At 44.4% G+C, this 26,633-nt stretch overlaps 1 protein-coding gene across 1 annotated transcript; it reads right to left on the bottom strand.

Annotated features, from left to right (window-relative positions):
- Window positions 1-1,480: 1,480 nt before the first annotated feature.
- On the bottom strand, window positions 1,481-11,765 carry NMI (N-myc and STAT interactor). Its single transcript, XM_021535431.2, has 11 exons — window positions 11,595-11,765; window positions 11,375-11,473; window positions 9,538-9,588; window positions 8,149-8,223; window positions 7,741-7,875; window positions 6,642-6,740; window positions 5,991-6,165; window positions 5,413-5,519; window positions 5,099-5,294; window positions 4,370-4,476; window positions 1,481-3,254 (listed from the first exon to the last, which is right to left on the bottom strand). The coding sequence occupies exons 3-11, from the start codon at window positions 9,580-9,582 to the stop codon at window positions 3,033-3,035; spliced, it is 1,161 nt and encodes a 386-aa protein (XP_021391106.1). The 5' UTR covers window positions 9,583-9,588; window positions 11,375-11,473; window positions 11,595-11,765; the 3' UTR covers window positions 1,481-3,032.
- Between the last annotated feature and the right edge of the window lie 14,868 nt (window positions 11,766-26,633).

Here is a 26,633-nt window from a genome sequence, read left to right as displayed (position 1 = left end):
CGGGAACGGGCACCGGGATGCGCGGGGACACGCGGGGACAGGTACACACACCCAGGGACTGAAACGCGGATGAAAAATTAAATGTTATAATCTAATAAAGCTTTGTAGGCAATGGGGTATGTTTATTATAAATATTTGTAACATGATGTATGTTTGTTTATAGCGCTGTGGACGCATGTCGGGACTTATTGCCCTTTAATGGACAAGCATATCTTTAAGAACTTTTGATCGTTTTTTATTACTTTTATTAATTTTTATAGGCATAGAATTTCATAATAGGTTAATGCATATTTTGTTGATTTCACATTATACTTACAGTTAGTTACACTTGTACTTAGTTTTTGTTAGAAAGTATAGAAAGAACTTTTGGGTTACTTTGCCTTGTTTGTTTTAAGGTCTGAGGAGGTTTTTATTTTTTAGTATAGAAATTTGCATTCTTTTTTTTTAGGTAGGGTAGTTTTTTTAGAGCTGCAGTCACTCAGGACATGGACAAGGGACACGTGGAGAAGGGCATGCGTGGAGAGGGACAGGGACACGCATGGAGAGGGACACACATGGAGAAGGACAGGTATGGAGAGGGACACACATGGAGAGGGATAAATACATGGACAGGGACACAAGGGAGAAGGGCAGACTGGAGAGGGACAGGGACATACATGGAGAGGGACACACGTGGAGGACAGGTATGGAGAGGGACACAAGGGAGAAGGGCACGCATGGAGAGGGACAGAAACACACATGGAGAGGGACACACGTGGAGAAGGACAGACATGGACAGGGACACACATGGAGAGGGACACACATGGACTGGGACACAAATGGAGAGGGACTCACATGGACTGGGACATGTATGAAGAGGGATGTGCAGGGACAGGGACAAATACGTGGGCAGGGACACACATGGAGAGGGCCACAAGGGAGAAGGGCACGCATGGAGAGGGACAGAAACACACATGGAGAGGGACACACGTGGAGGACAGACATGGACTGGGACACGCATGGAGAGTGATACACATGGAGAGGGACACGCATGGAAAGGGACACAAGGGAGAAGGGCAGGCATGGAGAGACAGGCAGGGACACACGTGAAGGACAGGAGTGGACTGGGACATACACATGGAGGTACATAGATGGGACATACATGGGCTGGGACATGCATGGAGAGATACACGTGGAGAGGGACATGCAGGGCCAGGGAACACTGCCAGGGATCCAGGGGCAGCCCCAGCTGCTCTGGGCACCTGTGCCAGGGCTGCCCACCCTGCCAGGCAGGAATTCCTTCCCCCTGTCCCACATGGGCAGGGACGCTCGGGTGGCACCCCAAAGGCTCCCACGGCCCCAGACAGCCCCGTGCCTCAGTGGACACCCATGTCTGGGTGAAAGCTGCAGCTGGGAAATGTCCCCGTGTGTAATTTGGGAATAAAAACCTCCCAGCCCGAGAGAAAGTTACCCCAGCGTGGAGGAAAAAAGGATATTACCGTTTACAGAAACATCACTGACGCTTTATTCTTGTTTTCCATCATTAAAACCAGTCTCCAGCCTTTAAAGCACCGCTGCTGCTTTAAAATTGAACAGGGTAATCATCACAAGCCATAATTCATCAGAGACAAAGACAAGACATTTACACTGTCTTTCAAATGTAAAAATCTGATTTGTTTTCTGGGCTTTAAAACCTGCAGCTTCTCACTAATCCTTATGAGAATTTTGAGCTTTTTCCTTTTTAAGGATTTACTTCTCAATATTTATCAGTGAGATGCAGTTGAAATTCATGACATTTTTTACCTTTCTCAGGTTTTCCCCCCTCTCTTTTTAAGGTGTCTGGTCTTACTAAGTTTCTGAGAGTGCAAAAGTGCACAATGTCCATAAATACTTCAGCACTACTTTGTTTGAAGTTATTATTATTATTATTTTACAGTGGTCAGGTAGTCAATCCCTGCCTTTGCAGGCCCTAAACAGTGAGAGGTGCTACAGTCACATGTATCTCACTCAACAGCAAATTCAAAATAAACTGTGGTGTTTGCAGCCTCTTCATTTTCCATATTCAACTTTTATCTATTGCAAATTAACAGTTTGTCTGGAATAATAATCCCTTAGGTATTCCCTCTCCTTTCCCTGCATACCAAGATGTCAAATACCCCAAAAATAAATTCTTTCCAATGCCATGCTCATGTTAGTTTGGAGTCAAGATTGTTGGGACCAAACCATTTCAGCCCCCAAGGATGGTAAAAGTGCAAAATCAGAGGAGGATTTGTTTTCCAAGGACGACAGCAGAAAAGGAAAAACATTCCTCCTTGGAAAATTACTCTGTCCAAGCCCTCCCAGCCTGGGACCACCAGATCCCACAGGGCTGTTCACCAGCATTGTTACAAAACCAGGTACAGCACCAGATCAATCCTTGGCTGAAATAGTTTAGAATAGCCAAAATCATGAACAAAACTGAGGAAAAACGGAATTGCAGAAACAAATATTAAAATCAAACAATAAAGCAGGCTACAAACAGCTAAAGGCAGCAAATACCAGGGCATTTCTTAAGTGCAATTTGTTTTGCACGCCCCCTTTTTCTATTTTAATTCTATCACTAATTTAATAAAGTGGCTTTTATGAAATTACAGGATTCTTTCAGGTGTTTCACTCAGCAACCTCAGCAGGACTGGAGCTGTGTCAGAGCCACCTTCTGAAGCTCTGGCACTTCAAACAAAGCAGCACTGTGAGGAGGCTTGGGCTGGGATTAAATATGGCTTTTGTATCCAGAATGTAAGAAATCATGCACTCATCCCACTCTGGAGTATCTTAAAACCTGCAAGGTATAAACTATGGAAAATTGCAGAGAATCTGAGATGTTTCAGGGGCTGCTGAAGGCTTGGGCTGTGCCTTTAATCTGCAACACAGGCAGGGAGTTTTGCTGACTTCCAATGCAAAGTCAGTGCCATGAGACAAATCAGGAAGGCAGGGACTCCTTTTCTACAGGATCCATTTCAGAGCATCAAAGCACACTATCTACATAAATCCCCGAGGAACAAAACCTCAGAACTTCATGAGTGCCCTGTGATTTCTGAGGTGGCATTCCCAGTATCCTCCTCAAAATAAACATAGGCTGCTCCTCTGGAGATGTATTTGATTTCCTCTATCTCCCCCCCACCATTGCTTGGCTTTTGGAAGTGAATTTCAATCATGTCCTGCACACTTTCTTCATCCTCTTCCACATCTGAGATTCCTTTCAGCAGAATGGTTTTCTTGGAAACCCTGCAGTGTGGCTGGGGAGGAAAGAACAAATCTGGATTATACAGCAGCTGTGCACTCAAAGGAACTGGGAGAGGTGGGAATGAAATTCCTCACTGGGGTGTGGCTGGGATCTCTGATGAGGTTAAGACTTTAGATAGTGGAAATTTCTCTGGGAAAAGCAGGAATTCTGGATTCACTCTACAAAGAGGGCTCTGGAGGGGCCATGGAGGAGCAGCTGAGGGCACTTGGTTTGTTGGAGGAGAGTGAGGGGAAACTCATCCCAGTCTGGAGCTTCCTCCTGAGGGACAGTTCCCATCTCTGCTCTCTGGGAGCAGAGAACAGCTGGAGCTGAGCCAGGGCAGATTTAGGTTGGATTTCAGGGAAAGGCTCTTCCCCCAGGGGGTGCTGGCACTGCCCAGGCTCCCCAGGGAATGGGCACAGTCCCAAGGCTGCCAGAGCTCCAGGAAAGTTTGGACACTGCTCCAGGGGTGCTCAGGGTGGGATTTGGGGGTGTGTGTGCAGGGCCAGGAGCTGGATCCATGATCCTGTGGGTCCCTTCCAGCTCAGGAGATTCTGTGGTTCCATGTTCTGAGCCCACACCGTAACTGGTGTGTCCTGCACTCCTTAACACGGCCACTCTCTGGATTTGAGGATCTCAAATCCCTGCCAGGACACAGCCCAGAGAACCCCGCTGGGTGTCCTGCACACTGCCCAGCCCGTGCCTTAATTACAAAGCTCTAATTACACACACAATGCTGACCTGCTCGCCATCTGCTCCTAAAGCAGCAGACAACTGGAGGGAGAGGATGATGAGGCAGCTCTGTGTGACAGAGTCACATTTGGGCTGAATGGAGGAGTGAAATCAAGGAATGGATGAGCAAATGTTGCATTTGCTGGACTCTGGGATCCTGGCAGAGCTTTGTGCTTAAACTCCTTCCCAAACAGCCCAGCACAGCCATGTGGGGAGTGCTGGGATAATTCCATCAAGGAAAGACAAGCACACCCTTGAAAAATAAGTTTCAGCCTCACATGAACTCAACAGCCTATTTCACACCCACTGTGAAGCTCACACAAAAGGTGTGAAAATTCTGCCCATCCTCCTATTTCCCACTTATCTGTTCTATCAGCCTGGAGTAGATTCTTTTACCTGAAATCTCCTCAAGTGGAAATCGAAATGTGGGGAGACAGAAAGGAAGAACCACCTTTCCTCTGCACAGAAAGGGTATTCAGTATATCCCACAAAGCTGTAGCTTGCTGTAAGAGATTAAAAAAAAAAAAAAACAACAAAAAAAAACAGGTAATTACTTAATGTAATTTAACCAGTATTTTATAAACGTTTCAAAGACCAGGCTCCTCTTTGTGGATGTAGAAACTAACATAGGATGGCACACTTGTAGAGTCTTCATGTGCATTCTGCAAAGAGTTTATTTGGCACTTCCAACACAAAAAGCAACATCATTAAATGCCCGCAAAGCTCTGAAATAATTCTAAAGCAGCTGCTCCAAGTGGATGTGGCTCCACTGATCATGGAATTCCATCCAGCTGGGCAGTAGGAATGCCTGTCCAGCTGCACTGTCCTGCAACAGGAGCTAAAATCAAACATTTTCCTCATTTGCTGTTTGCAGTATGAGTGCCTGGCAGTGCAGAGGAAAAAAAAAAAAATAGATTTTTTTGGAAAAGTTCTGAAAGAAAGCTCATGAACTGTGAGCAGTTTGCTCCAAAAGGATGTGATGAAAAACTGCTTTATTTCCCCACATCTCAGGGGGATCCCTGAACTCCCTGTGGGGAGAGTGCAACACTCAGTGGTGACCCCAGAACAGAACCCAGGATGGACAATTTGGCCTGAATTTGGAGAAGAAAATATTCCAGACTCTACCTCCAGGTTTGAGGAATGTGATGACAGCTGTCCCAGTGCCCCTGTTGTAGGTGACATTTTCTATTTCTCTTTCTCCTTTTGCCTGCTCAGTTCTGTAGAAACACAGCTCAAGTTTGTCTCTCATCCAATCTTCAGGAATGGGAAGCTCAGGTATGTCTGAAACATTGATCTTCTTTCCAGACACTGTGACATGGAGCTAAAAATATCAAATTTTTGTGCACTTTGTGACTGAAAACACTGAAAAAAAAAAAAAAAAAGAACCTAAAGCTTTTAAAGAGCTCAGATTTTGAGAGTTGCATATTTCAGCTGTTTACCTCAAATTGGAATCCCATGTCAAGTTCAAAAGGCTTCACTGTCACATTTGCTGTTCTGTCGTCCAGGTTCACACAGTGCTTGCTCCTCTTTGTCAGTCTCAGGGCAACTGAGGGAAATCAAACACGAAAAGCTTTGTTTCATCATTGTAAATCCCAAATTATTGCCCAGCCTCTTTAAAAAAAAATCTCCTTTTGCATCAGTAAAGGAGAAATAATTAATAATTAGGCAACCAGATCCCAAGCATCCATGTCTATTTCCATTAAATCTCTGTGGTTTTATGTAGGCCGAATATAATATAATAACAAAATATTATATCAACTTTAATAATAACAATATACAGTACTATTAAAACATACAATAAAATAGCAAATATATTAATTATACATATAAAATAAATCTATTAGATTTGAGTGTGACTAGTAAAATTTCTAAGCTGTCAAAAGATGCTCTTATTGTACAAAATATTAACAAAAGATTTTTTCCTGTTCCATTCAAAACACCCTTGGGGGAAAACCACACCACTAGCAGGTGAAATACATCAGAGACATTAATTTTATAATTAAAATACTCATCCTACCTTCTTCATCTTCAAAAGTCAGCAGTGCCTGGTTCTGATTGAGTCTGAAGGGAACTTTTGTGGCTGCCCCAAAAACACAGTGGGTGTCCATATCCATCTCTGCCCCATCATGCTTCATCTCTTTCAGGTGAGTGAACTTCAATTTCATTTCTGCCACCTTCTTTTTAATCTCCAACTTCAGAATTGACACAAGAAAAAGAAAACTTGAAAATTACCAATGCTATGAATGGTTTTGATTCCACTGCCTTCCATTTAATCAATGTCTAGTTTCTTTTCCATTCCTCTCACACTTTTAGTACCTCTTGGATTTATTTCCATATCTGCCTGCTTCAAACTGTCTTGCCAGGGAAAATAAGCAACTTTCAGGTTTATTTCATATTGAAATTAGTTCAAATGCTGAACAAGTGGCCCCAACAGCCTTTAAGAGGGACAGATTCTGAGGATTCCCAGAGCAGCTGGGGCTGCCCCTGGATCCCTGGAATGTCCCAGGCCAGCTTGGACAGAGCCTGGAGCACGCTGGGACAGTGGAAGGTGTCCCTGGGGTTGGAATGACATGGGATTTAAGGTCAATTCCAACCCAAACCATTCTCTAAAAATAAAACCCTGCCCTTCTAAAAGACCAATTTGCAAATATTCCACCCCCTTTATTACCAGATTATCCTGGGAACTGTGTTCTTCCAGGTCTTCTTTGAGCTTTTCAATCTCTTTTCTCAGCTCAGTGTTTTCTTGCCTTAGCAGGAAGAGCTCTAGCTACAGGCCAAAAAGATGAAATGCAAAATGAAACACTTAAATAAAGACAGAAATATATTTCAGCAACATCTGGGCAGTTTCTGCCATGCTGCTGCTCTTCCCTCTTCATGTCCTTCTCCCTCCTCCTGTCTGCTCTGTAATTCCTCCAGAATCCTGCTTGGACACCAAGTTCTGTGAGCAAACCCAGGATTTCCTGGAAGGGAATGTCAGAGGATGAGAAGGAAACAGAGCAGATGTTGTCAGCTCCAGCCAGCCACAATCACAAGGTGGCTCCTGGGATGTCAGCAACCACTGCAGACACTTGGACCACTTCCCACCAGCTGAAGGCCAAAGCCTGATGATGATAACGACCCTTCCTGGGTACAAATCCAAACTTCTGTGATCAAAGAACCAAAATCAGCTTTCAGAAAACCTCTGCCCAACCTGAGTGTGTTTAAGCTATTAATTATATTGTAATAGCTTGAAGCCAGAATTTCTCATCGGTGATTTGCCAAAGCTCACTGGAAGCACCTCCTTGGCAGCCTGTGGAACCTTCTGCTGCTCCTGCACATGGAATATTGAGGGAATGAACCAAGAGGTTCTGGAACCAAGCAGCTCTAGAAGGAAAATCCCTCTTCAGTCAGGCCCTGGCTCTTGCCCAGCTCACTGGCACTTAAGAAATGCTGATCCTTTGGGTGCTGTGACCTCTCACAGAACAGGGAGTTGGCAAAGCAGTGGAATCACCCCACTGGGCTTCATCCCCCTCACCCAGAGCTGAAACTCATCAGCAGGGGAGAATTTTGGAAGAGGAAGGTTGGTTTTGTCAGGTTTCATCCCAAAACAGATTCAGTTTATTGCACTGCCTCTTTGCCTGCCAGTGAAAAACTAAAGTGCAGCAAAAAATGTGGGGAACATCTGACCACCAACACTGGTAAAGCCACTGAAAATGGGAATTTTCTTCCCGTTTTCCCAACCCACAGCTCCTTCCCAGCCCTCCAAACTCCACCAGCCCTCTCCATACCTCCCATCTGATCATTCTGTCCCTACGATGTTTCTGCTGCTCCCTCTGCTCTGTCAGCTTCTTCTCTGCTCTGTCAGCAGCACTTAATTTGGAGAGAAGGTCAACTTTGACAGTTTCAGCCTCTTTCACTCTGTTCTGGAGAGCAAAAACAAGATTTTACATTTTTTAGAGTTTTCTTTCTAGAGGAACAGACGAAAGTTTGGGTAAGCCCTTTGTATGTGTTGATTTTTAACACGTTGGGTAAATATTAAACTTAAATGAGTGGGATCAACACAAGTACAGAGCACTGAAGAAGAGAACAAATTAAAGATGTTATAAATGTGGGGCATTTGATCTGATTCTACAAGGATGCGCCGATCTATTTCTTTTAGCAAATTTCCATGATTCCATGTGCTTTACAGAACTTGCCTTCCACATCCTCAGCTCTTCCCTAAGTTTTTCCATCTCTTCCTTGGATGTCCTTGGATCAGGGGATACCAAACTCTGCAGAGAGAAGAGGCACACATTGATTTTCTCCTCTGTTGGGCAACAACTGAGACACCCCAAACAATTCTAAAACAATCTTTAAAAAAATCAAAAGTTTAGCCAAAAAAAATTAAAACATCATTCACTTAGGTCAAATAGTTGAATTATTTTAATGGCTGGACAGGACAAAAATCGATGAAAATGTGAATTACTGGCCAGCCATTATTATTTGCTAATTATCCAACAGCTAAAATGACCAGGGTAATATTTAGCTAAAAAATAAATCAAGCTGTCTCCATGTTCTTCCACACAGAACTAAGCCACTCAAAGCCACAAATGTTTAGCTCTGTGCTTTCTCAGCAGCTCCTCCAGGAGAAGCTGTCAATAAAAAATGGAACGTTGATCTTCCAAGCTGAGGGAGAATGGATAATAAAAGATAATATCAAGGAAGGTGATAAAAGACCCATTTCAGAATTGAAATTCAGGGCACAAGTTCACAAGGGCAGGGAAATTACAAAGCCCAAAGAGAGAGAAAATCTCTGTTCTGTTTTGCTTCTATGGCTGCAATATTCTGCAGAAAAAAAATAAATCCAAAAAGATCTGCTGAAATATTCCCTCCCTTTTTACTCAAGATTACATAAAGCTTGAATAGGAACCATGAAATTTAGGCATGGAAAGGGTCTAAATTCGATAATCCATGGAAAAGATCTGAATGAGATGATCTTGTCAGTTCTCTTGGTAATGCTGGGCATTTCCTAAAAATCATAAAATATAAAGTGCTCCTTCCAGTTTCAAACTAAGCAACAGGGAAATACCCATCTGTGTCTTAGTTACAATGGGAAAAATATTCCTTCACTCCAGGGATTGAGTGCAGGGAATAAAAAAGATGCACGTGCCAACAGCTGGAAGATAATAAGAAAAAGAATGCCTGTTCTTTTCTAAAAAAAAATTGGTTTGACATGACAGTTTTCATCCTGAAAGAAGGAAAAAAATAACCAAGAAAACACAAGAAACCCCAGGGAAAGTCCCATCCAGATCACTTGTGCACTGCTGGAGCTGAATCCTAGGAGAAGGGAAATTCCCTGGAAATCCTCCACAAAGACAGATGAGCAAGAGAGGCAGGACAGAAAGTTCTGCGAGGATCTGGGATGCAGAATCTTGGGAATGGGATTCTCCCTAAGGAAACAGCAGGTGGAAATGGGGAATGTTCCAAGTCTTAAAGGGTGGAAGAAGGTGAGACAAGCAGAAGCAGTGGCAGCACAAACTTTCAGTCAGAAATACAAAAGTCAAATACAGATCTTACTCCCAGGCAGCACATCGGGGAATACTTACAAAACCATTGTCTTGTAGAGATAATGGGGGGCTTGGAACATCCATGGAAACCTGAGGGAAGAGGAAAAAAAATGACAACATTGTGTGTATACTTTGGGGATTTTTTTATGCAACAGAGTATCAGGAATACCAGAAGCTGTGGTGAAAGAGTTTTTAACAAAACTGTATAATTCCATAAGCAAAAGTGACAGACATTGGATATCTGAAACCTCCTTCCTTACAGGGAAATAAAAGCCAGGGACAGATGTGAGCAATTCTGCAGTGCACAACTCAACTTTGTTGTTCTGGTAGCTGTGTATTTATCTTTATTCAATTTTTGTGCTGTTACATACATAGCAAGAGCCTGTGAGTTCTGTGCTTGAGAGCCTGGAGAAAAGGAGACCTCAGAGAGGGCCTGAAGGGGCTCCAGGGGAGGGACAGGACACAGGGAGTGGCTTCGGACTTGAAGAGATTTGGGTGGGATATTGAGAAGGAATTCCAGCTGGGAGGGTGAGGAGGAGCTGGAATGGATTTCCAGAGAAGCTGGGGCTGTTCCTGGATCCCTGGCAGTGCCCAAGGCCAGGCTGGATGGGGCTTGGAGCAGCCTGGCACAGTGGGAGGTGTCCCTGCCATGGCACTGGGTGAGTTTTAATGTCCCTTCCAGCCCAAACCATTCTAGGATTCTACAAAACCTGCTCAACACAAACGGAAACACTTTCACGCAGCAGATCATTTGAAATTCAGAATCCACAGCATTTTGTGGTTGCAGATAAAAAGGAATTTGGGGGAGCTCCCAGGCCACTGACCAGGAGCAGATGCCAAGGTCAGTGCAAAGGCTCCCAAGCCAATCTGGGGCTGCCAGGGCAAGGTTTGATCCTCTAAAGTTTAGGGTGGATATTCCACAGGTCTGACACTGTCTGACCAGGAAATCCCAGCAAGAGCAGCCCAAATTCAGAGGCACCGTTTGAACCTCCAAGGTTTAGGGTGGATATTCCACAGGTCTGACACTCTGGACCAGGAAATCCCAGTAGGAGCAGCCCAAATTCAGGGGCGAGGTTTGATCCTCCAAGGTTTAGGGTGGATATTCCACAGGTCTGACACTGTCTGACCAGGAAATCCCAGCAGGAGCAGCCCAAATTCAGGGACAAGGTTTGATCCTCCAAGGTTTAGGGTGGATATCCCAGTAGGAGCAGCCCAAATTCGGGGACAAGGTTTGATCCTCCAAGGTTTAGGGTGGCTATTCCACAGGTCTGACACTCTGGACCAGGAAATCCCAGTAGGAGCAGCCCAAATTCGGAGGCACCGTTTGATCCTCCAAGGTTTAGGGTGGATATTCCACAGGTCTGACACTCTGGACCATGAAATCCCAGTAGGAGCAGCCCAAATTCGGGGGCGCCGTTTGATCCTCTGAAGTTTAGGGTGGATATTCCACAGGTCTGACACTGTCTGACCAGGAAATCCCAGCAGGAGCAGCCCAAATTCAGGGACAAGGTTTGATCCTCCAAGGTTTAGGGTGGATATTCCACAGGTCTGACACTGTCTGACCAGGAAATCCCAGCAGGAGCATCCCAAATTCAGGGATGAGGTTTGATCCTCTAAAGTTTAGGGTGGATATTCCACAGGTCTGACACTGTCTGACCAGGAAATCCCAGCAGGAGCAGCCCAAATTCAGGGGCGAGGTTTGAACCTCCAAGGTTTAGGGTGGATATTCCAGCAGGAGCAGCCCAAATTCGGGGGCAAGGTTTGAACCTCCAAGGTTTAGGGTGGATATTCCAAAGGTCTGACACTCTGGACCATGAAATCCCAGCAGGAGCAGCCCAAATTCCCGACCCACCCGGGCAGTTGTGGGAATCCTCACCTCGATTCTGAGCCGACACCACCTTCACTCAAGAGGCTTGAGAAAAACTGAGGCTGTGGGTCCCGGAATCGTTTTATTCAGAAATTTCGTTACAGTTTCCTGGGGAAAAAAAAAAAAAAAAAAAAAATTAAAGAAAGAGAGAGAAAGTGAAAGCATGAATGAACGATAGCTGCCCTTGGTTTATCCGCGACTCCTGCAAGGGACCCGAGGCCTCCCTCACCGCTCAGCTGCCGGGCTGGGTCGGGTCGGGCTGGGTTGGAGCGGGTCGGACCGGGTCGGAGCGGGTCGGAGCGGGTCGGAGCGGGTCGGAGCGGGCCAGGGGCACAGCTGCCGGCGGCTCCCGGCCACCTCCGCAGCCTGCCGGGGCCGCCTTTCGCTTTCGCTTCCGCGGGCAGCGAGGGACGGCCCGGCCCCTCACACGGCGGGCGGAGCCGGCGCCTCCCGCCGTGTGTGTCCCTGGGCTGAGGGAGGCGATGCTGCCCCACGCCCCTCACAGCCGAGCCCCGGGGAGGCTGAGGGAGGCGATGCTGTCCCACACCCCTCACAGCCGAGCCCCGGGGAGGCTGAGGGGCACAGAACATCGGGAAAATGCCGGGAAAAGGCGGGGAAAGGGCGCCGGGGCAGCGCCCTCAGGGCGGGCGTGAGGGCGGCGCTCGCCCGGCGGCGGAGCCGCTGCTCGCCCGGGCCGGGGAGTCGGTGTTCAAACTGCGCCGAGTTTGTGCTTTCGTTGACTCGTAATTCTCGAGAATTACGTGGTGTGTTATGAGGAATATGGTTTGCTTCTGTGGCAAAAGAGCAGCCCGGACGGAAAGAGCGCTTGAGGATGGGGGATGCCGCGTTCCAAGAAATTAATGTATAGAGTTCTGGAGAGCCGAGTGGCGGCTTGTCACAGAAATGTGACCTCTAAAGAGGTTTCTGGGGAAAATAAACCCAGATTTCAGTGGCTGAGGAAGAGAAAGCACTGGGTTTTCATCCGAGGGAGGGGAAAAGGCTGGCGAGGGGCTTTGGATAAGGGATGGAGGGACAGGACCAGCCCAGAATTGGGAATTCCTGGCTGGAATTCCGTGTCGTGGTTTGACACGGAAAAAAAGAATCTTCTCAGAAGAAAGAGGTCAGTTTAGATATTGACACTCAAAGTGACCAATTAAAGGTAGACACGCCTCTGAGAACACAGGTTAAAAGCAGATTTCCAATAGGAACTCGCTCTATTTAGTTCCAGTCAGTGTAGTACAGTTTCCTGAAAGTCTATAGTGCAAGGGAGAAACTTCTCTCCCCTAATAAACTTAATATTAATTATATTAGGAGATAAATACTTAATTAAAGATCCAAATGGGTCTCACTGTAATTTGTTAAAGTTGGGTAGTGAGTATTTTCATTTTAAATTTATGTATGTGTTTTCCTTTCTTTTTTTTTTTCCCCTTTATAGTAGTATAGTAGTAGCTTAATAAAGTTTTTTTTTCTCTTCAGTGCCCAAGGCCAGGCTGGAGCAGCCTGGGACAGTGGAAGGTGTCCCTGCCATGGCAAGGGTGGAATGGGATCTTTAAGTCCCTTCCAACCCAAACCATTCTGTGATTCCACATGGATAACTAAAGGAAAGAATCCAGATCCTAGACTAAGAAGAAAAATGAAGTATATTACTTTCAGATTTCCTTTCAAACTAAGCTGTGCTCCCCTCAAAATTGCAAACAGACTTGCACTCATTGGCCAAAGGATTTTGTCTGGGCTGCAGACAAACAGCGCTGCCTGTTCGCGACATTAATCCTCAAAAATTCAAAATATGCCAGATAGCTGGGGAAAGTGTAAATGCTGACTTTGTCACTTTGCAGATGTGGACTCTACTTTTGGAGGAAAAGCAGACGGAGCTGGATAACAACGAAGCTCTGTGGTGGAACTGGTCGGGCTCTGTGAGCACACTCGAGGAGGTCTGGGCTGGAGCAGCGAGGTTAAAGGCTTCAGAATTTCTGTTTTCACTGGCTCCAATAGGGGATCTTGGATTGCCCCTGCTTGGATCGTGATCACTGAATGCACTGGGAGTTTTACTCACATCGTGATTGTTACGGCAGCTTCCAAAGTCCTTATCTGTTTTTTCCAGATAAGTGGATGAAATGCTGACCCTGTGTTTGAGGGTTTATTATTATTGTTTTTATTATTATTTTCTGCCTTGACAATAGCTGAAAATGTTTACTATTGCTTTATAAACACAAAGCTGGTTACCAATGAGTAAAAGGGAGAGGTTTGCTGGAGTAGCCAGGGAGGAGGAGGTGGTTCTGTTATGACCTAAGCCCTGCAGATTTTCAGATTGAAATGTCAGAGTGGTGGGCTGCTCTCCAGTGGCCGTGGTCATGTTGGGATCTGAAGGAGCTTTATTTCCCCGAGCTCCAGGGAACGAGCAACGTCAGCCTGGTTACACGGCCAGCTTTGGGATTTGAGCTGAACAATGTGTTTGTGCTTGTTTGGTAAAGGGAATTTATTGGAGATGCTGACCTGGGCCAAGTTCCTTAGCTGAAATGGGGTTGACTTGGAGTTGACATCTTAGTGCATGCCTGGTGTTGTGGATTTATGGTGTTAGCCTCATGTCAAGTGGAGTAAAGGGAAAAGTGTGGATTTCATAACTCTGAGGAGTTTTGCTAAAGGGGAAAATGGAGGAGCAAAATACAGCATGGAGTACAAGAAGCTTCACAGCTCTCTGAGCTGCCTCCAAACGTGCTCTTCAGGAGCCTGAAAAACTCTGGACGAGCCCAGGGACTCGAAACCTGAAAAGAAAATCATGATCAGGACTCATCTGCAGCAAGAAATATTCTGAATAAGCTGGAGGAAGTTTCACAGCCATAAGGTACCTTTTGTTGGTACCAAAACTGTTTGACCATAGCTCAGTTAAGAATCTCATGGAGTTACCTTCAGAGGGAGAAAATTTGGGTTCTTTTAAAGTTACAACAGATTCAAAGGGGAAAGCCAATGGAAATTAGATGCCTGGGGATTAGTGGTGTCTTCCCTGCTCATCTCCAGGATTTTCAGAGTCTGGAAAAATGGGCCTTTTGTAGTTTGTGGTGCTTTTGTAATTTATTAGTATCTGGGAAAAAGGATATAAATTTTCAGGTTCTTCTTTAAGGAGCTGCACGTTGTCACACAGGCAGGACACAATCATGGTGACCGCTGTACCAACTTCCATCCTCAAGAATCCCCACTAAATTACTGAGAACAAAACCCTACAGATCTCAGGCAAGCAAAGAAATCTTTCTGTCCTTGGTGCTGTGCCAGTGTTGAGGAGCAGATTGGGACCTTCCATGTATTGTGTTCTCAGGATCTGTAGGTGGTGACTAAGCCTTCATAAAGCAGCATCAAAATCCATCAGGATATGACTTCTGGATCTCACTTTTGGTGCTGAGGCACCAAAACCTGGAGTTACCAGACCTTGATGCCAACGAGACTCCAAGAAGAGTCCCTCAAGAAGTTTCCAATCCTTCACCTCCCTGTTTCTCCTGAAACATGCAGCCAGGCCAGGGTGGGAAATGAACCAGCTTCAGAGTTAAGCCAGAATCAAGCTGGGTTTAGCTGGCTCCTTCCTCCACTCCAGCTCATCCTGGTGATGTGCAGCGGGGTCAGCTCAGTGAGGGTGAAGGGTAACTCAGTTCAGGGTCACAGGGCTTCATCTGCTCTGCTGAGGGACAGAGGACCCAGCACAGGTTCCAAATTGTGTTTTCAGGGGCCAGCATTGCAGGCAGCACAAACAAAATCGTTTTCTCAACCCTTTTTATTTCAAGCAAGGCAAAGGAGGAAAACAGACCCGAGTAGGAACGCCCTGAGTTTAGGTGTCAACACCTGCCTCGTAAATGTGCAATTGCTTTTCCAGCACAAGCAGAAGGATGAAATGAACGCTCTTTACCATCTCCATGGTTCCCAGGAAGGATTCCAGCAGGAGTTGGGGATGTTCCAGCTCCCCTGGGCTGTGTGTCCCGGGAAGCAGCACTATGAGGCAATGCCCTGGGCTAGGAATGAATCCCAGCACGGCTGCTGCAAGCAAACAGTGCAGAAGGAATCATCTGAGATGCACATTGGCAGGCCTGAATCCCGTTCCTGTCCTTGGGAAAATCACTGCATGTTGATGAAATAATGAATTTAAACTCCTTGCAAATGGCACTGTTGGTGTCACAGGGGGGATTCCTGGTAGTGCCCAAGGCCAGGCTGGGCAGGGCTTGGAGAAACCTGGGACAGTGGAAGATGTCCCTGTCCCCAATGTCCCTTCCAATCCAAACCACTCTGGAATTCCATTATCCTATTAAAAAAAAAAAAACAAACCAAAATTTTCTTTTTGTTGCTGTCATAGTCAGCAGGATTTCTGAAAGAATATAACTCTGAATGAAAACTACCAAGATCATCTTTTTGGTAATAAGTGCCTCAGTCTTTAGAAATATTTTTTGAAAGCAGTTGTGACGTTTCCCCCCAATTTTTTTTTCCATTCTTCTCAAAATTTACTGAGTGTCAGGCAAAGAGAAAATCTGAAATGGAAAGCCATGGTGCAGTTGAGATGAATGAAAAAGTGAATACATGCAAGTTAAGAGATTGGAATCGCTCATGTAGGTATTTCTAGGAAGGAGAATAATCCCGGGGTTCTAGAGCTTTGTCCTGGACACATTCCTGGAAAAATGTGAGTGGTGAGGCAAGGTCATTTCTGAGAAGCTGCTAATGAGAGCTGGGTGTGCTGGGGTTGGTTCATTAATGCCCTGGTTCAGCTCATCCCAGTCCCCATCCTGACAAACCCTGGGATCCCAGCCCTGTATCCTGACACTCCAGAGCAAGAATTCTTGTTTTGCCTTTTCATCTTCAAGTGGCAAGAAATATAATCTTCCACCTTCCCAACTGTTATAAATGAAAATTTGTCCAGCCAAATTAATAGGAAAAAATAAAATATTTATTTTGCAATCCAATTCTATCTAGCCAGCCACAAGGAAAGAACAGAGCCGAGCCTGGGGTCAGCCCTGGGTGTGCCACAAGGAGTCAGCCTCAGCAGAGGTTTTCCTCCATGCCCACACAGCTCCATCCTGGCACAAGCAGTTTTTGTGGGTCTCAGATTCAGTCAAAGAAAGAAAAAGCCTGGGAAAGTGCTGGGAAAGAATGTAAATAATTCTTTATCTCTCTTGTTTTTCACATTGTTTATAGTTAAGTTCTATCACTGTGCATCAAGCACTGTACACCAATGGGTTGAGTTGTTTTCACTTCAGAACCAATGGATTTGGTCCTTGCGAAGCTCTGTATAAAAGAGCAGGATATTTTTAATAAATTGGAGTTTTTATTCTCATCAGCCTTCTGATCAGAATCTCTTCATTCCCGTCCTGCCTCGACAGCGACAGGTTTTTATAGGGAAAATTCCACCTGAGGCCAAGATTTCCACAATCAGTCTTTCCTTCTATTCAGAGTCCGTATGTTAATAAGATTTTCTTTTTTGGTGATGAGGGAGAACAATTCAGTGTCCGGAGTTTCCTGAATCCCTTGATGAAATTTTCGGGAATTCGGGAACGCTGCATTCACATGGATCTGCCTGAGGATTTCCATGAAATCCATCTCGGGTCGTTCTCGTGAAGGATCAGCACCTGGGGTTCCCGTATCTCCCCAGCCATGGCCCATCTCTTGGGGAGCTGTACTTTCTTATTTGTAAATCAGTTTCTAATGTACACCCTGTCGCTACAGGACATGAGAAAGCACAACACGTAAAACAAGGTAAAAAAGAAGAAGTTTATTTTCTGACTCCAACTTTTATACTTTCCCAAAGGTGACATTGGATTGGAGAGTGAATGGGCCACCTCTCCAAAGACATTGGACAAACCACCAGTACATCAACTTCCTCCACCCCCACGAAGGAATGCAAAACAATATGTTGTTCATAGAAAATGTGCGGGAAAGTTTTCTAACAGAATGTAAACTCAGAAGGCTTTAGAAAATCTTAAGAATTGGGGCGACAGCACCCGGTCTCGCCTGCGAGGGTGGGGGGAATCCTAATACAAACGTGTATATTCTAACAAATCTTCAATATCACAGATATTAGAAATGACACAAATTATATTTACGACACGTAACACCAGCCCTGCCTGCTCCCGAGTTCCAGCTCCTCCCTGCAGCCGAGCCCGCGGGGCTGGCAGAGGGAGCCGGGGGTGCCCAGCACTGCCCGGGAGGATTCCACATCCTTCATCCGCCCGGGCTGTGCTGGGAGACCCGGGGAGCCAAGGATGGATGGAGGAGCGAGTCCTTCCCTCCTGTGGGAATGTCAGCTCTGCAGGCAGGTCCTGCAGGGGAAATACATGAGATTCCAGGGGTTTTCCTTTCCTTTCCTTTTACTTTTCCTTCTCCTTTCCAGTTCTCATTTTCCTTTTTATTTTAATCTTCCTTTTCCTTTCTTACTTTCCCTCTTTTCCTTCTTCTCTTCATTTATCTTTCCCTTTTCCACTTTCCTTCTCCTTTCCATTTTTCCTTTACCTTTCCCTCTTTTCCTTCTCTTCCCCTTTTCCACTTTCCTTCTCCTTTCCATTTTCCCTTTCCCTTTCCTTTTTTTCTTCTCCTTTTCTTTCTTCTCTTCCTCTTTCCCTTTTCCACTTTCCTTCTCCCTTCCATTTTCCCTTTCCTTTTTTTCTTCTCCTTTTCCTTCTTCTCTCCTTTCTCTTTCCCTTTTCCACTTTCCTTCTCATTTCCATTTTTCCCTCTTATCCTTTCCCTTTCCCTTTTTCCTTCTCCCTTTCTTTATTCTCTTCCTTTCTCTTTCCCTTTTCCACTTTCCTTCTTCTTTCCATTTTTCCTTTCCCTTTTCCCCTATTTTCCTTTCTCTTTTCCTTTCTCTTTCCCTTTTCCTTCTCTTTTCTCCTTTCCCCTTCCCCCTTTCCTTTTTATTTTTTTGCATTTCTTCTCCCAAAATAACCCAGAGCTGTTTTGGATGCATCATATTTCAGTTTCTGCCTTCACTCTTGTACATAAATCACCTTCTGAGGAAAAAGCACCAACAACTCTCAGCCCAGCTCATTTCCAAGTGTTACCAACTCCTAAAAATTCTTTTGTTTTTACAGGATTTGTTTCAACTCTGTGCTTTATGGCACTGATTCTGGCTGAAGATACTTTCCTGTGTCCAGCTTTTAAAGAAGTGGCTCCTAATCCTTGATTTTCTGGTTTAGATCTGACAAGTTGCACATTAATTCAACATTATATATATACTCTGATACTATTCACAGTCTTAAAATTCACTGAATTACTTTGCGGTTTTATTATTTCACGGCACAAAACTGAGTAGGTCTTAGGGAGGAGAAAACTTTTTAAAAAGTTGGGTAAAAAGCAGTTACGAAAAGAAAGAAAATATATTGAAATATATTGAATTCCTCAGGAATTACCTTTCCCAGGATGAGTGTGCTGGCAGGAGGAATCCTGCAGCAAAGCCTCGGATATTCCACAGACAGTAAATTTTGGGAAATTTGTACCACCAGCTTGTGGGGAAAGATGATTCATTGTGCTCTCATCACCCTGCTCTAAACTGGGGATATTGATTTTTTTTTTATGGGATGCAGCTGCTACTATTCAGGAAAGAGGGAGAAGGGACACTGCCAGCTGGGGAGCTTTGGAAATCTGCTCAGGTTGGGCTGGGATTCCTGGAAAAGACCTGGATTTGGTCTGCAAACCACTGCGTGTCAAACTCCACACACGTTCCACCAGGATGGAAGCATGAACATGAAAATAAAAACAGGAAAACTGGAATAAAACAGAAGGAAACAAGAATTAATCTGATTTTCATTTGGGTAGTCCATTGTGGCAATGATACCAAGGAAAGCTTTTGATTATCAGTTTTTCTAAGGCTGCACTTGAATATTTTGAAGTCATGGGGTCATAGAAAGGCTTGGGTTGGAAGGGACCTTAAAGATCCTCTTGCTCCAAGATTCTGAATTCAGGCTGAATTTCCATCCTGCTTTTGGCCCAGTTTGTCACTTGAGCCAGCCACATTGGGTTTGTGACAGTGCAAAGTTTGCCTAAAATTGTAAATTCGTGAATATCCATCTTTAAATGCAGTAATTCATACCCCACTGGGGCACTTTGGTGCTGTTTAAAAACTCCTCACACTGAGAAAAGAAATCCTTTTCACTTATTTTGTGAGAGCTGCAGGAATTCTTGTTTTACCTTTTCATCTTCAAGTGGCAAGAAATATAATCTTCCATTTATTATCCCACTGATATTTTTTTTTTCCACAGTGCCTGGAGTGGTGTTTAATACTATTTACTCTTGGGCAAGATAAATATCAGAGGAATATTAATCAATTCTATTGTAAATAACAGGGAATTTGTGTTTTCCATTCACAAACTGCTGAAGCCTCAGAATAACTGGGAATGTTTAAGAGCAATTAGCTGGGTTATTTTGATCCATTTTCGACCACTTTGGATGTGGTGCTGATTTAAAAGAACTCGAATTTGTGGATGCTTTTGTACAATGGAATTAATCTCGCTGAAGGGCATTTGGTTTGCCTTTGGAATTGTTATTTAGGAGTGAAATGTTCTAACGGCTCTCAAGCTGGCAGATTAAGAGAAGCACAGGAAAAGCATGAAAAATAAAGTCAAAATAATGTTATAAAAATAAAATGTGATCGGTCACCACCTGCCAAGTGTGTGAACAAAGCAAAGGAGAGTTTTAATAAATGCGTAAAGAGGAGGTTGAGGCCACAGTCATGTCAAAATTACTTTAATGGAGAGATGTTACCATGGGATGGGATATTCCATTTTATTTCATAATGAGAAAGACAGAGAGAAAATAGTCTTTAAAAAAGAAGTAAAGGAAGGGGAATTCCAACTCCATAAAAAAACCCACACAGGATAATCTGGGAAGGAGACAGTGGCTCACAGGCGCAGGAAATAAAGAACCATCTGAAGCACAGGATGATGAGAAGAGGAAAGTGTGAGTTACCCACAGCAAATAATTTACTCAGGAAATGATCAGCCTGAAAAGCTGGGATTACCTCCTCTGGAAGCCCAGAGCTCCAGCAGGTCATTCCCTAGGGAAGATGCTGAGTGGGACCACCTAGAGGAGAAATTCCAAGCATTATTTCAGAAGAAGATGGAATAATCCATACTTTATAAACCCATTTCCAGGCAAGTTGTGCAAGCAGGAATTTCCAGGACTAGGAGGCAATGCCAGGAGCATGAGTTGGCACCGCTGGGTGCTGCAATTGTGGAACTCCGTGTGTGAGGCCATCCCAGAGACAGCAGCTGGCTTCTCCCGAGCCCACAGGATGGGAATCGTGCCCATGGATAGAAGGAAACCCACAGCCCAACCCTTCACAGAATTTGGGAAATTCTGACAGAGATCTCACACATCACACTAAGAGAAATAAATTAAGAGTACCCAAAAAAAGGCTGATAGAATCTTGAGTCATTAGGAAAAGACAGAAAGTTCATTTCCTCAGCAGCTGGAGCAGACAGCAGAGAAAATCAGGGGTGGGAAATGAGTGTTGCAGACATGAAGAGACATCTTAGGCAATGCTGCTGAGACCAACCCCAGGGAGTTATCACCAAATCCATCTCGCTGGGATTCAGGAGGAATTCAGCCTCAAACTGCAAACACATCAGTGTGTGAACTTGATTTTTGTGGAGCTGGAGGTTCTGACCTTGTACAAGGACAGATTCCACCAGCACCATAGCAGTGTCCAGGCTGAGGAGATCATATCTGGATCATCCCTGTGGAGAATCCCTGGATTCAGCCACAAACTTTGGAATACCACACCTGTTGGAATCTGAGGTATTGATGATTCTGAGGTTGTAGAAAGTCTCTGTCTGTCAGCCCCCTGCCAAAGCAGAAGCCAGAATTGGTCTGTGCTGGTTTCCAGGTTGTTTATTCTGTTTATCTCTCACATGTTCTGCTGCCCTGCCCAGCTCTGTCCTGCAGGGCAGCGTGTGGGGCTCTGCCCTCAGTGGGATGTGACAAACATTAAATACCAGAAACTCCCTGGGCTGCATTTACAATAACGTGCCAATATCTGTCACCTACGTTGGACAGTGTGTCCCCAGCCTGAACCAACAGAAAAATGCCAACACCACAGTGAGACATGGAGGGCATGAAGAAGGAGAAAAAGGACAAGGCACACCCAATTTCCTCCAGCTTGTCCCCTTTGGACCCCTCATCTAGAATCCTAAAATTTTACTTTTGTACCCATGCCACACTTAATTATTACTGATATCAAACACTCAGAGCTGGTAATTCATCCTGTAAGGTGGAAAACTCTTTTCCATGGACAGAGATCACAGCCAGTGTCTGTGGGGGCTCTGTCCAGGGGGTTCCTGACCCCTGCCAGGGTCCCAGGGCAGCCAGAGGGAAGCCCTGGATTCCCACACACACCAAGTGAGGAGTGAAGGAACCTGGTGATGATCTCCTGGAGGAGCAGCCCAGGAGATGGCATGGGGAGGGGTTTGTCCTGGTGATCATCCTTTTCCTGACCTCGGTGACCATTGTCCAGCTGGGATTCACAGCGTGGGTGGACACCTGGTCCCACGGTGGGACAAGAAGAGGACAGCAGCTCTTAGCCTGGTTTTTGTGGAAGGAGCTGGTGGCAGTGCTGGAATTCTGCATCCCAAAGTGTTGGAAGGTGTTAGGCTGAAGGAATCCCAAGGAAAGGGTGGAAGAGAGAGCCTGAACAGGCAGCTCCTGGAGATTCCAGGATTTTGCCTTTTCCCTGCACTCCAGATCCTTCTGTGTTTTCCACGCTGTTTTTATGGTTGGACCCGATGATCCTAAAGGTCTCTTCCAACCTTGGTGATTCTGGATTCCTCTGGAAAATAACAGCCAAAGAGTTCAGTGCCCTCCACCTTTTCCAAAGTGCAGAGTTTAGGGGAGGAATGCTGGAGTGCTGGGCTATCCAGTTCCATCCTGGGGCTAATAAATTCCTTTTTTAATCCATCTACCAGAAATATCAGGAACAGCACATCAAGAACACAGAGCAGGAGACATTTGAATAATGGTTAAAAAGACCAATTTTTCCTAATTATTCATGGACCTATCTACATTTTCTCGATTATCATTCCCAAAAATATAATTTTCTCAATTTCTCATTCCCAAACTCATGGCAACATTTTGCTTCTGAAAACTCCCAGCCTACCTATGGACATCTTAGGGGATGAAAGGAATTGTTATTATTCCTTTCTCAGAAGTAATTATTCTTTGCAGTTTATTTATGCCTTTGTAGGCACAAATAATTATCTCTACAATTTCACACATGGGAGGATTTCTTAAAATTCCCTATTTTTAAAGCTTGGGAGCTTACAGGAATATTTATTTCCCCAAACTCCTTGAACAAAGAGTCTTTTCCCCAAAAATTATTTTCACGAGCTTGAATGCTCACCAGTGATTCAACTCCAACCTCCCTTTCACCACTGTGAAAATAATTAATGTAAAATGCTTTAAAAATTCCTGCCATGTAAATCCCAGATGTTTCGTGTAGGTCTGCCAGGCAGTAATATTTTTATATCTATAAAACCATAAGATACATTGTATAAATATATATTACATTAGGCCTGCCAAATCCCCTTGGATGCTTTCATTTTGGATGCATTTTCCTGCTTAAGGCATCTTCTTGTCAAAGTCATTTTAAGTGAAAGAGGTGCTTTAAAAACCTGACTTATTCCTAAAGGACATTCCTCCAGCAGCAAATAAATATTTATAATATTATATATTTACAGATAGATGATATAGAAAGAAAGAAATAATATATAATACGTATTGTGAAAGGACATAATTTTTAAACCTCTGATTATTTGGTGTCTATTTAATACCCAAGGAACAAATCTCACATCTCCTACCTGTGCTCCTAAAGGCCTAAATTCTGTACATCTGACCCTTTGCATACATTAATTTTGCACTTGAACCTTCTTATTTTCATAAACCCCCCCCAAGCTGTTGCAGTTGGCTTTGCCCTGGCTGGAGCTGCAAGTTGTTTTTAATTTTCAGAGTTTCTTGGCAATTTTTGAAGCCTGTTTGTCTTGGCACCCCCCTACCCCATTACCTTCTCCTCAGTACCACTGGACGCTCTGTTTATAACATTTTGTCCTTTTTGACTGGATTTCTGTCGTTTCAAACTGGAAACACAGAGGGACATCCCTGAGACACGTGTTCATTTTATATCTATTTTATCCCTCTCCAGTATATACATTTGAAATGTTGGTAGGTTCAACTCTTTTCTCCAACAACTGTCACCATAGGACTTCAAATATTTGCACTTGGCAAACGTTCAGGTTTTTTTATGAGTGAATCCATTCTTCTCTGCTCACATCTGCTCTTAATAATCCCAAATGTTTGGGGTTTGTTCGGCTTTCACGTGGAGGTTTTTGTTTGCTTTTTCTAAACCAAAGCACCACTCCGCACAATGGTCCATTCTTGTCTCCCATTGATGTTGCTGATAAAAATGGGAATCGTTTTCAAGGAGAATTCGACTACAAGACAAAGGAGAGAAGGTTTAAAAATATTTAATTCTAAGAGAAAATCCTCCCTGAAAGATTAACTTAACCCTGGGACAGCAAATAGCAACATCATTGGCCAAGAAGTTCTCACGTTATCAAATTCTTCTAAAATTGCATCATCTGAAGCCTATAAGGGACAGAAAAAGTTGGGAAATATCATTAAAGATCCTCCTGTCTTTCTCAAGTACAACAAATGTGTGAAAAAAATTAGAAATCTCGTGTCTAAACAACAAGGTATCCATAAATATCCATGCAACAAGACCTTCTCCAACAAGAAATACATAAATAATGATTTTTCTTGTTGGCCTAAGCCATAAATGTAAATATTAAGTCAATTCTTTCCCAAAAACCAGCATTTCTGCATCACTTTTGGCTTTCACTGAAGCACCAGGCATCCAAGCAAAAAGGAAAAGCAGATGGATAAATCCAGGCAGGGCTGCCAAACCTCACGGGATGCGTTTCCCTACTTGGAGCCTCTTCTTCTCCACACAACCCCAAGTGGAAAAGGTGTTTTTCACCTGTTTTTTTTGAGGGGGAATTTCAGCAGCAGCAAACATCCAAAATCATCTGGGGCAGGGCCCAGCCTCGGTTGGAGCTCCGGGTTCCCTCCTTGGTGTGGTCCTCCCAGAAGTTGGAATCTGAAACGCAGGGAATTCTCAAAACTTTGGGTCTGCGAGCTGAAGTTTAGAATTAAACTCAAAATTTGATCTGAATCCTTAGAAAAGGGCTTCCAAATTTAGGTGTTAGAAGTGAGAATGTGGGTTTATGGTTTAAAACAAAAAAGAAAAAAAACACGTTAGGTGGTTCCCAAAGGTGGCTTAGGGTGGTTTAGGATGCTTTAGGTAGTTTAGGTGATCCCAAAGGTGGTTTGGGGTGCTTTAGGATGGTTTAAGATGGTTTAGGATGGTTTAAGATGGTTTAGGTGATCCCAAAGGTGGTTTGGGGTGGTTTAGGATGGTTTAAGATGGTTTAGGATGGTTTAGTTGGTTTAGGTGATCCCAAAGGTGGTTTAGGTAATTTAGAGTGGTTTAGGATGGTTTAAGATGGTTTAGGTGATCCCAAAGGTGGTTTAGGATGCATTAGGATGCTTTAGGTGGTTCAGGTGATCCCGAAGTTGGTTTAGGTGATTTAGAGTGGTTTAGGATGGTTTAAGATGGCTTAGGTGATCCCAAAGGTGATTTGGGGTGGTTTAGGATGGTTTAGGATGGTTTAGTTGGTTTAGGTGATCCCAAAGGTGGTTTAGGTTATTTAGAGTGGTTTAGGATGGTTTAAGATGGTTTAGATGATCCCAAAGGTGATTTGGGGTGGTTTAGGATGGTTTAGAGTGGTTTAGGATGGTTTAGGATGGTTTAGTTGGTTTAGGTGATCCCAAAGGTGGTTTAGGTTATTTAGAGTGGTTTAGGATGGTTTAAGATGGTTTAGATGATCCCAAAGGTGATTTGGGGTGGTTTAGGATGGTTTAGAGTGGTTTAGGATGGTTTAGGATGGTTTAGTTGGTTTAGGTGATCCCAAAGGTGGTTTAGGTTATTTAGAGTGGTTTAGGATGGTTTAAGATGGTTTAGATGATCCCAAAGGTGATTTGGGGTGGTTTAGGATGGTTTAGAGTGGTTTAGGATGGTTTAGGATGGTTTAGTTGGTTTAGGTGATCCCAAAGGTAGTTTGGGGTGGTTTAGGATGGTTTAGAGTGGTTTAGGTGATTCCCAGAGGTGATTTAGGGTTTACTTTGAGCGCTGGTGAAACCCAGAGAAAAACTTCCTAACTATTTCTTAATGAGGTAAGAATTAAGGAAAAAGTTAAGGAAAGAGTTAACAAATCCCACTCCAATTTCTGTGAGATTTGTCTGGGATATATTTAAATGTGGGAAACTTGGAAGAAAGCTGAAGAATCTCAACCGGATGCTGTGTCCAGCTCTGGAATGTCCTCCTGGTGGTGAGAGGCTCTGCTGGGATTTCCAGGTAGAAAATTTCCTTTGCAGCTCCCTGGGGAGGGCAGGCCTGGAGGTGTGGAGCTCCTCCAGAACTTCACACCAATATTTGCACAAAAAAAAATTTTGGAAATCAAATCCAATTTGATCCCTTACCTTCCTGAAATACCCTTAAAACCTCAAGAATGAGAGGTTCTGTGAAAATGGATTTTGGTGTTTATTTTAAATAAATCAGACTAAAACTTGGGATGTTTCTCCCTGTCACCCCGTGTATAAAAATCAAACATTTTGGTACAATTCTAGTCCTGGCAGCCTTTCTAAACCCAGTAATGCCCCCTCTGCAGCTGCCATCAGGAATGTTTTTAGTTTTTAAAGATCAAGCCTGAGCCTTTAGTGGCTAAGGTTTTTTAACTAAAAGATTATTTTTAGGATAGGTATGAACGTGGTAATTCTGATAATAATTGTTTTAATCATGATGCCTTTCAATGTGTGCAGGGATTAATTAATAAGGCCACTAATGAGGATCTCCTGAAGGACAGAATGCTGAAATGGGGGACGGGATGGGATGGGATGGGATGGGATGGGATGGGATGGGATGGGATCAATGGGATGGGATGGGATCAATGGGACGGGAAGGGAAGGGAAGGGAAGGGAAGGGAAGGGAAGGGAAGGGAAGGGAAGGGAAGGGAAGGGAAGGGAAGGGAAGGGAAGGGAAGGGAAAGGAAGGGAAGGGAAGGGAAGGGAAGGGAAGGGAAGGGAAGGGAAGGGAAGGGATGGATTCTTGGCCGGGCTGGGAAGGAGCAGAGCCAGCCGTGAGTCACTGCAGCCAGCGCAGAGGTTGGGCAAGAAGCGCAGCAGCACAATTGGAGCA

The sequence above is a fragment of the Lonchura striata genome, chromosome 8 (assembly GCF_046129695.1).
Source record: "Lonchura striata isolate bLonStr1 chromosome 8, bLonStr1.mat, whole genome shotgun sequence".
NCBI classification, from domain to species: Eukaryota; Metazoa; Chordata; class Aves; order Passeriformes; family Estrildidae; genus Lonchura; species Lonchura striata.
Note: the sequence above shows the minus strand (reverse complement) of the source record. Positions and strands in the feature narration are given on the sequence as shown.

Bases quoted from the DNA above. Each gene is read 5' to 3' on its own strand.
- NMI (XM_021535431.2), bottom strand. From the start codon at position 9,582: ATGGATGTTCCAAGCCCCCCATTATCTCTACAAGACAATGGTTTT. The intron at 6,741-7,740 runs GTATGGAGAGGG...TTTGGCCTGTAG, and splicing joins ACAGAATGATCAGATGGGAG to CTAGAGCTCTTCCTGCTAAG. The intron at 5,295-5,412 runs GTAAACAGCTGA...TGATATTTTTAG, and splicing joins ACATGGGATTCCAATTTGAG to CTCCATGTCACAGTGTCTGG.